The following is a 10792-nucleotide window of genomic DNA, read 5'->3' as shown; positions in this document are numbered from 1 at the left end:
ACTTAGAGAAAAACTAGAGAAGGGAAAAAACTATTGACTTAGTGAGTGAATCTACTTTAAGATTTTAAGCATTATTGACTTAGAGATTTGTGCTTAACTCAGGATAAATGAATATATTTAAAAATGCAGTTAATCATCATCAAATACCCATACCAATGTCTGTCACCACATCGCCACATCTGGCTGCAATGAAGGCAAATTAACAATCAGATTCAGAAATCTGGCAATATGATAAACTAAAGCATGCAAAATCCATTCTCTACATTCAGACCACCAGTGATTAAGGATGGATTAACTTCCTGTCTCTAATACTGGCGCCTAAATTAAAGGAGGGAAATTACTCTGCAATCTGCGTACCAGGTTTCTGGCTACAAACAACAAAAAGCCCTTAACTCAGCTACTTTAGGCAGGGAAACCTTTTGCTCCAGACGTATCCTCTGAAAACTGTCTATGATGTTCTGGTCTAACAGCTGCTTTCAATTTAGTTTAAAAGTAAGTTTGACAACTATATAAATTTGCGCCTTCTAAGTGAGCAGATCTGAAAACGTAAGTCCTGTAACAGTAAAACTTGCGGAGGCACATTGTTTTAATACATTGCTGACCAAAGAATTCACAGCTTTTTTAAATACTGGGTATCAGTATCAAGGAAAACAAAAGGGAAAATTCTCATTTAGTCTTAATTGCCATCACATTCTTTCGTATAGGGTGGCTAATAATATTGGGCTTCTCAAATTTAATCTAGCAAGAATTTAAACTTATAACAACTGTTCAACTTGAGTGAGGAATGAAGTACAGTTCACATTTATCTATATGGAGAAGAGAGCAGACAAAAATGGAAGAGCAGCAGAAGTTAAACCAAGGAAGAATTATCTTGTACCTTGGTTACCTTTTTACGCTGGGTGTGGAAGTGATTGGGGGAGCAGGCGAGAAAACATAGGGGAAAACACAGACTCTGACCTGCACTGAATATTTGGGAAATAATTAATCTTCAAGCCATTTATTGAGAGAAGACTGATACTACCAGGCAAACGTCTAGGGCCTGATTTTTTTCTTTTTTAAACTAAGTTGCTCGCTGTGTATTTGTGTGTCCAATCTGCATATCCATCACCAGATGTGTACACTCAAGTCATTTGTATGCACATGTGGCTAGACAGCTGACTATACAGCCAGTCTTGTGCGCGTGTGGGACAATTTGGGGAAGCTGCATGACCAGAACCACTTCTAAGGACAGCAGGTATCTAATACAGTGAATCCATATGCTCTACATTTTAGAAAAACTGATGAGGGCCAGAGGGTTATATACACAACATATATTTTCAATTTCTATCAACATACCTCCACCTTGCATTTTTCATACTCCATTGTGTCTCAAGACCACAAGGCAGCATATTTTATTAAAAGTGATGTGCAAATAAGATGCATGGTACCTGCAAACAGCACGGAACGTCCATTCATAAAAAGGTACAGATATTGGTACAAGTTTAGGATGCTTTAGTACTCATTTCAATAAAATGAAGTCTGACAGAAAATATACATAGTATTATTTACATCATTAATTTACAAGAGATACCATTTGCATAAAACAAAGCTATAAAATAATTAGAAATATAGTACTTCTCTAAGGAATGTATTCCCTGTATAAAATTTTATAACATTTTGGCAATTATGTTTTATCTGTATAAAAACGTATTCATTCTTTCTGATTTCATAGCTCCATTAAAAACATGGATTCCCCCCACCCCTTTTAAATAAAGCTCCACATTGAGGTAGTATGTCAAAAATATTTCCTTTGGTTCCATCTATCAATGGCCAGTCCAAAAGCAGCTATGTATTCAGGTCACAAGACTGGAAAGTAGGAGTCCTAAAGTTTTCAAAGGCCTGTTTGTAAGTACAAATGCTGTTTTCCTCATGAGAAACCATCCTGTCCTTTCCATCTTCCTCTGCCTCTGAGTCAAAGTCCAATGAGGCTTGAGGATTATTATTATTATGGAAGGTTTTGGGTTGACAACTTGCTGGCTGCATACAGCTTGGAAAAGAGTCTAGTTGAGGCCTCCATAGAGACTTTCCAAATGTTCCTGCAAGATAGAAATTTGTAAGGAAAGAAATGCTGGTGTTAACAGCTCTATGTCTTACCAAGGGCTGTACACGAGAATACAAATCAAGGACACAGCTCAAGTTCTCTGAAATGAGATTTGGCTTTGTTTCTAAGTCGTACTATTATTCCCCATCCAAAAGAAAAAAAGCCGTATATACTCATATGTATCCATTTAAAACTCTTAAATGAGTTGTTAAAAGTGTTTCCAAAGTAAATAACTTGGTTGATAACCATTCAGAAGAACCCACCCCCTTTAATTTCCTTGTTTATGTTTCCATGAATTTCCTCATTCTCAAAACACAAAATACAAACAAAAACATGAAAACAAGTCACAAAGTCATTCTAATGCATAACCAAGAACAATCTCTTCAACATGCTTTTTGGACTGGCGTACTCTGAAAAGTGACTCAAACATTCACTCTGTTTAGCTAGACTGATATTAAGATCTGTTTATAATTTTATATATATAAAAACTACACACCCTGCAATCTGAATGCCAGACAGTGTTCTTTCTGGCTTGTGTCACACATCAGTAACAAAGATCCTGCCAGTGAAATTCTGCCTTCATTTATACCCCATTTGCTCTCAGCTGGTTAGTACAGGAGTAACCCAAGTAGAATTTGGCATTCAACTGAATCTTCATTAAACAATTCTGTTGATGCACTAGCCAGAAAATACTACATTTTCTCGTCTCCCTTTTCCATGTGGAGACTCCACAGCTAATACCATTACACTGAAAGTCTTCACTTTTTCCACAGACAGAAAATATAATTAGATATGACTGGCACATGGCATAGATCTGTTGATTAAGGTACCACACTTACACATACCACCCCCCAAAAAGTGGCTCCTAGTGACACTTGGCTTCAATAAGTTATGCTATGTAGACTTTTAAAAACATATGGCAGGTTTGAAGTAGGGTTGCAATCAGTTGCATTTACCAAAGAAGGGTCTATCTTAAGTCATTACCAAGCTCAGGTCTTCTGGGAGGTAACTGAATGCTGCTTGTGACATATGGTCCTAAAAAGTGCTCTCTTGTATTACAGTTGTGAACTGTTCATGCATGATTGTGTTCTACTCCATGGGGGAGGCTACCACAGGAACTAAAAACAGTGGGGGGTGATTAAGGTGAGTCTCTGAGACTAAACGACTCCAGAGATGTTCCACCCCCTGGGGTGGTTTGTATATACTAGTTCATGCTGGGTTTTCCAGACGCTAGGAAACAACGGAGGAGCTTTTGATATAAAAGGATGAACCTAAACTGACTTATGGCTTCTTTCTGATGCAGCAAATGGACAAAGGGAGGCCCTCATGGAAGGGCTGGAAAGACACTAGCCTACTAGGACCCCATAAGATTGATGGGTGATTCCTGGTATGCTAAGTGTGTGTTTAAATCTGTTTATTGTTTTATTATTTTTATTTTTTGTAATGCTTTTATCTTAAGAAAAAGTGTGCTTGCTTAGAAAGAGCAGCGTGATAGCTTGTAACCTTTGGCAATACACTTTTCATAGCCATTGGAAAGAAAGCAAAAAGCTCAGGCACTAGTCTTTAAGCCGACTGGCTTGCTGGGAATATCATAGTGCAAGGCAGGGAGATGTGAAGCCTTAAAACTCCAGTCAAGAGGGAGACACACGTGGGTCTTCACCCAAGACAGGTGACAGCTGGGAGCAGAAAACCTTACGTGCGTGCCCTTGAGGGACCATGGAGGGGAAATACAGGTGCAGTTACCAGAAACTGTGATGTTATCAACTAAGCAATACATGCAGAAGTTATTCCCCTTGTATAGTAAAATATATTTTATAATGTACGGAATCTTTTTTTTAAATCCATCAGAAAAATAATAATCAAGAAACTAAAGGCTTGTTCATAACTTCACCATATAGTCACACTGCTTTTTGTTTCTCCTTTGAGCAGGACCAGCTCTAGGCACCTGCAAAGCAAGCACGTACTTGGGGCGGCAGAATTCCAGGGGCAGCATTCCGGCCACCCTTTTTCTTTTTTATTGTTGCTTGGGCAGTTGCACTCTTGGAGCTTGGGGTGGCAAAAAACCTAGAGCTGGCCCTGCCTTTGAGCCCCTCAAGTGTTGGTGCACTGTCTATTCAGAGGCCTTGTCTGAGTATGAAGTGCCCTGCATGCTCCTGGCACTACATAAATAATGGAGGAAAAGAGGTAATACTAAAGTTAGCTTTCACAAACTAAGGCCTTGCTTACATGGGAAAGTTTCATTGGTTAAATTGCCAAAATTTTCAAACAGCATATATTTGATAAACTGTAGTATCCCACTGAACTCAGGGGCAACTGCATGTGCTCAGTTTCTCTGAAAAAAAGTTAGGCTACTTATGTGACCAGCTTTTAGTTACGTTTCTCACAATATGTAACAATCATATAAGCAATCACCGAGTACCACCCTGAACTACTGTTCTGACTAAAGGATAAACATGTTTTCTAGTACATGCAAGTCATAAGGAACATGTGTATACAAATGATGTTTGCAGCTTTAAGAAATGCAGTAGCTGAAACATACCCATGAAAGTGCTACTAGTGGTAATAGCGGATGGTTCCTGATTTCTGTTCAAATCAAAGATGTCGGCGTTTAGAGTCAAGCTTTTCACTCCAATTCCTTCACTTGGCATGCAAGTAGAGTCAAGCAATTTGCTACTTGTAGCCTGCATTCCAATGCTGCCAACATACTGGTCAAAGGGATCTTCTGGTGAATGTGATAATGTTCCAAGTGAATATGGATAGCGTTCTTTTTTCTTTAAGTAACTAGAGTCACATGGGTCCATGCACACTGTTCTTTGGTCAGGGCTGCAGCCTTAATAAAAAGGAGAAATCAGTATTACTAGGAATCTTATAAGGCAAGACTGAAACAGGACTAAAATATTTATTTGACTTACTTGTATGGTATGCTTCAAAAACGTCAGAGCCATAAGCATTCCCTTTTAAATACACAGTCCCTGAAGTCCCCAGATAGTGGCATAAAAATGGATCTGTAACAACCTCCAGGTCTGTTTCACTGTCATTATCTAGATGACAAATGCCTTAAAAATAAAGACACGATGTATCAGCTAACAGACTCCTTTTTCTAGGCTTCATCCTACACAATTAGTTTTACTAGTGGAGTTTTGTTCTTCTGCAAACAACTACAGCGATGAAACCCGCAGTGGAATTTAAGCACACTTTTCCTGGAGGGGCAGGAGTTTGCAAGAGTTCAGTTAAACAGCTTTATAAGGCTGCTACACCTTAGCCCTAACCCTCTACAGAATGGCAATGTCAAGATTTCTCAGCATGTCACCACTCTGTTGGCCTGCTTATCTTCTAGGAGTATAAAATAAACAACAGAAGAGCCAGGATTTCATTTAAAAAAAAAAAAAAAAATCACGCAATGAGTTCATTTGCAACAAAAGATTCTGCTCTGAATACTGAAGCCATGGTCCAAATAATGGCTACAAGTCATCAAGTGTTACAGAGTAGATTACTCCTCTAAACCACAATGATCATTTTGAGATGCTTTCAAAAATTAAGGCCTTGCTTACACGGGAAAGTTTCATTGGTTAAATTATATAGTAAAACAATATAATGCCCCCTATGGACACTACTATTCCTGTATAAAAGAGTGCTTTTGGAGGATGAGGAGGGGTATAGCTTAAGTTATCTTTCCAAGAGACCTAACTGAAACAACAAAAAAGGTACTCTAACACTCGTAGAATTCATGCGTAGACTCATCTTGTTTTGGTGTAAGTATAATCAGTTTAAATTCATACTTGAGGTATACTGAAGAAGCTTCTCTATGTAGACAAGGCCATATGTCAAGTGGATCAGTAAAACCAAGTTTCTGTTATCAGCACAAGCATTTCTCATTCCTGTATTTCATAGTAAAATCTCAGATTCAAATATTATTTTAATGGGTTGAAGCAATCAGTAAGTCAGTCACAGGGTCTACATGGTAACTAACGAAGATGCTTCACTGGTGTCATTGTCTTCCTAACTAACGTAATGAATTGTAGTGTCTGATTTCTAGTAACCAAAAGAGTGCCAAGTTTTATATCTAAAGTATTTACCATTACTATCTCTTTGCTGTAAAAAATATCCCCCCATTGAAGAAGTTATGAACTGATGATGACTTCCATTTTCTGATGACCCATACCCATCCTGCCTTTCAGCTAATGTTCCCTGGGATGACAGGTAACTTGGAATGTCAGCAGGCAAGTTGGTCTCATCTGTAATTTAAGAGGGGGGGGGAATATGCATAAAACCATCAGTATATTTTAGGTTTCTTTGAAATATTTTTAAACCAGCCAGCAACATGATGAAGGCAACAAATGATTCACCCTTCTGAATTTGAGTCAAAACACACAAACATTTCTGGAAGAAAGTTACTGGAGAACAACCACAAACACATTTGAGGACTCCTTTGCACTGCCAAGCTTCAGTTTACACACCTGTATTTGTGATGCTGCAATCTTCATTTCTTCTCCTTGTGTGGTATATGATGACCACCCACACAAGGGAAGTGCCCACCACACAGCAAACCACTGCTATGATCACTACACCGACTGTGGCCCATCCATCATCATCCAATGATGGAGCAATGTTTTGAGGAGAATCACAAGTGGGAGTGGGAATTACATTTAGACGAATGTTGCCTCTCTCTGTTCCAAGCGTATTAGACATTTCACAAGTGTATTTCCCAGCATCTTCAATGTCTGTGTCCACAATAATCAGTAACTGGTTGCCTGCAGCAAAGAAGTGCCTTTCTGTTACCACCAACGGGCTGTCATCCTTAGTCCAGTTCAACCGAGGCGGAGGGCTACCACCAGCAATGCATTGCAAGACTGCAGTTTCACCTTTTGTTACTGTTCGGTCTAGCAAGGGCCGCAAAAATGATGGTGTTTCTGAAAAAAAAAAAAAAAAAAAAAAAAAAAAAAATCTAAATTACCTTTATAAGAAAACATAGGTGGTTCCAACCCAACCCAGAGAAAAACAAAACAAATGAGTTGGGGTAATATTAAAATCACAAAATTTCTAACATGTGTGTTTTTCTAAACATTAATCCTTAGAAAGATGGCATGTTTTAGACCGGGGTGGCCAACCTGAGCCGGAGAAGGTGCCAGAATTTACCAATGTACATTGCCAAAGAGCCACAGTAATACATCAGCAGCCCCCATCACAGTCCCTCCCCCTCTACCCTGGTGCCCGCCGGCAGTCCCGCTGATCAGCACCTCCCCCTCCCTCCCCATGCCTCCTGTCCGTCGCGATCAGCTGTTTTGCAGTAGGCTCTGGGATGGAGCGGGGAGGAGAAAGGGTGCAGCATGCTGAGGGAGCGGGCAGGAAGGGGCAGGGGCGTTGGGTAAGGGCTGGAGTGGAGGCAGGGCCTGGGGTTGAGCAGTGGAAAGCTGGCACCTGTAGCTCCAACCCCGGAGTCTGCACCTATGCAAGGAGCCACATATTAACTTCTGAAGAGCCACATGTGGCTCTGGAGCCACAGGTTGGCCACCCCTGTTTTAGACAAATGACTACACAGTTATGCATCTGCTAAATACACATGCTCTTTGCAATCACCCCAAAATGTTTAAGACAAAATATCTAGGGTGTTGCCAAGCACCCTTCTAGAAGCAAATTTCTACACAAACACTGAGGTAGCTAACAGTTTTGGGAAATGATTTAACTAAATTGAAAGCATCATTAAGGCCTAATTATACTTATAGTTTTTCTACTGGTGGGGGAGAAGGGGAGACATATTCCAGGAGCCTGAGCTAAAAGACTGGTGTCAGCTCATTTAGTGATCACAACTAGATGCTCACTAGCCCTACAAAAGAAAAAAACCCGAGGAAATAAGTTACATATTAGCATAGTGTTCTCTAGAATATATTAGTGGAGATGCCAACTCTGAATTTAAAAAAATAAAAATAAAAAAAAATCACTTCTTCCTTTTTTCTATTACTAAACTTCTCAGGAAAAAATCCCAGCAACCTCCTCCTTTCTCTGTGTATACTAAATCATTTCTATTTTAAACTATGCATTTAAATGGAAAATGTAACTATTTTATTATTTATTAGAACAATGATTGTGTATTAAAAATTATAAGTATGGATTTCTAACCAATGGCCATTGATTCACAAATGATGACTTCAGGAAATACATTACCACAGAACTCATCTGAAAAGACATTTTTCAGCTAAACATGTGCCTCCAAAAGCACTCACTAGTAGTGAATTGATACATCTCCCTATTAAGCCCTATAACACATTTTATTAAGTAACATCTAAAAGTATGGCAAAACTTGTCACACCACTTCAATAGAAAAGACTTATATCATTACATATCGACAGTTTCTCACCTAGTACTGTCAGTGTTGCATTAGCTGAAATGCTCCCAGCAGTGTTTTGAGCTGTACAGCTATAAACTCCAGTGTCCTCAATTTTTACATCAACAATAAAGAACACATCATCCTCAGGCATGACATGCATACGTCTCTTGCGTGCTGCAGGAAAGTCTGTGCCACCATCTTTCTGCCAAGCAATCTGCGGTACTGGATGACCAACTGCAGCACATTCTAATCGTGCCGTTGCCCCAGCACGAATGGTTAGGTCCATGGGCATCTTTGTAAATGAAGGCAGCACTAAAGCAAAAAACAAAACAAAAAGTTTAACCAGATACAAGTAGGTTTGTTTCCAATTTTGGGGCAAATTATTTTTCCTCCTTTGCACAATATTTTCTCAATTTCAGTACACCCAACTCCAATAAGTATAAAATTTATACCAGTTTCAACAACAGCGATGTGCAAGGCTTTGCAGATAGGATGATCTGGTGCATGAAGGTCTGGAAAAAAACCTCACAAGACCGAAACGTGTATCTAGAGAAAAGATGGTCTTATGTTTAAATCAGGAGACGTGGGTTTCATCCTCATTCAGGAAGCCTGTAGCAGAGTTGACCTCTGCCAAGTCACAGTCTGCGTACCTCAGTAGAGAAGGTTGTTGTCCCCTGTAAAAGGTGGACTGGGGTTCTTCCCTCTCCTATCCTTTCCTTAGTCTATTTAGATTGCAAGCTCTTCAGGACAGGGATTGTTTCTTAACTGTGTTTGTACAGCACCTCACACAATAGGGACAGATTCTGGTTGGGCCCTTTAGATGCAGCTTTAATAATAAACATATCTTGGAAGCAGCATGCTTTCATGAGCTGAAATTAGGATATAAAGCATTTTCTAAAAATAATGCAGTGGGAAAAGAAAACTGTATATTGTAATTTGCTTTACACTGATTTCCTCTTCAAATGCACAGGTAAAACAGGATGCTTACTGTTAACTGTGAGCTTGGCTTTGACAGAGTAGGATGAACCAAAGTGATTTGAAATAACACACTGGTATTTTCCTTCATTGCTGAATTCAACATTGCGTAGCCGAAGTATGGTAGTGTATTCCATCACTTCACCGCCCTGTGCCCGGAGATGTGCATAATTCTCCATTTCAGCATCATGCAGTAATTCATTGTCCTTTTTCCATGCAAAAGTCATAGGGGAGTCACTGCTGCTGGCTGCCGAACATATGAAACTCAAATTGGAGCCTTTGATTGCTGACTGAGTTTCTGGCTGGACAGTGATCTGTGGTTTAGGAAAATCATCTGTAAAGATGGGAAAGGGGAAAAAATTGTGACACTGATGAAAAGAGGCAAATACCCGGGTCCCCAGGACTCTTCTTAGAAAAAGATTTTGTAAGCCTTGTTTTATAGGTTTGAGAGAAGTCAGACAAGTATTTATAAAGCAGAGATACAGTGGTTTAGTTTTAGATTTCATTTATCTCCAGGCATTTAAAGATGTCATATTTATGAGTTTACTGTGCTAAGCCCTCTCTTAGTGAAGAGAAAGCACATCTAAAGCAGACTATGTGCTGTTTATATATAAAAAGGAGAGAACTACAGTTTAACATCTGTAAAAGCTATTTTGACTTTCAGTCACGAAGCCAAGACTCCTTTTTTCTACACCTAAGGCTGCAATAAGTTTTTCTTCACCAAAACATCGTTCTTTCTGCCACCAGACACTCCAGGGTTCTCCCCCAACCCGCACACAGAAGTTGTGGTTCCAGTGATTTGCAGTTCTTTGCTCCAATTTTCAAATGCAGCAGTGCTGAAAATCTGCTAAGCATACTATACAATGATCATGTGTGGGGTTTTGTATGACGGGGGAGCACTTACCAATTGTATTTTGTGGGATTCCACGTTTATTATCCTTCAATTATTTACAAGTAAAAACGCACTTAATTTTACAAGTAAAAATGTGTTCTACAGCCAGTCCTGCAAATGCAACCTGGGATCTGAGAGTCTTGTTGGGTTATTTCTTTCTTGTGCATCATACCTATAATAAGTTCCACAAGCCAAATTATATCCTTGGTGACATCTACGTCACCACACTGCGTTCAGTGGTTTTGCATCGGTATAATTTACCGAAACATACTAAATGTTTATACTGATAATGTGAGAGGTGGAATAGGATGCAGCTCATTCTCTTGTGGCTATGATGTCTGTGCTCTGCTAACAGACGTTAAAAGTATTAAAAACGTTTGGGGGAGGGAAGGCACTAACATAAGCAGATGTGATACAATATACAAAAGGAACTGATCTGTTGAGTAAGATTCTGCCATTTTCACATAGCCCATTTTCAGAGTAGAACCACACTTTAAAATAAAATCCATGAAGGATATTT

General features: G+C 39.3%; 1 protein-coding gene across 1 annotated transcript in view; it reads right to left on the bottom strand.

Annotated features, from left to right (window-relative positions):
• Positions 1-1345: 1345 nt before the first annotated feature.
• Positions 1346-10792, bottom strand: part of LRIG3 (leucine rich repeats and immunoglobulin like domains 3) — a 52453-nt gene continuing 43006 nt past the window's right edge. The window contains exons 13-19 of the mRNA XM_037887666.2: positions 9394-9714; positions 8436-8717; positions 6538-6990; positions 6157-6315; positions 4993-5136; positions 4620-4910; positions 1346-2075 (exon numbers count right to left, since the gene is read on the bottom strand). Coding sequence (XP_037743594.1) covers positions 1825-2075; positions 4620-4910; positions 4993-5136; positions 6157-6315; positions 6538-6990; positions 8436-8717; positions 9394-9714 — 1901 coding nt within the window. The 3' untranslated portion in view covers positions 1346-1824. The remainder of the gene's footprint in view (positions 2076-4619; positions 4911-4992; positions 5137-6156; positions 6316-6537; positions 6991-8435; positions 8718-9393; positions 9715-10792) is intronic.

The sequence above is a fragment of the Chelonia mydas genome, chromosome 1, assembly GCF_015237465.2.
Source record: "Chelonia mydas isolate rCheMyd1 chromosome 1, rCheMyd1.pri.v2, whole genome shotgun sequence".
Taxonomy (NCBI): domain Eukaryota; kingdom Metazoa; phylum Chordata; order Testudines; family Cheloniidae; genus Chelonia; species Chelonia mydas.
The sequence above is the reverse complement of the archived record's forward strand: the minus strand, read 5'-3'. Positions and strand labels throughout refer to the sequence as shown.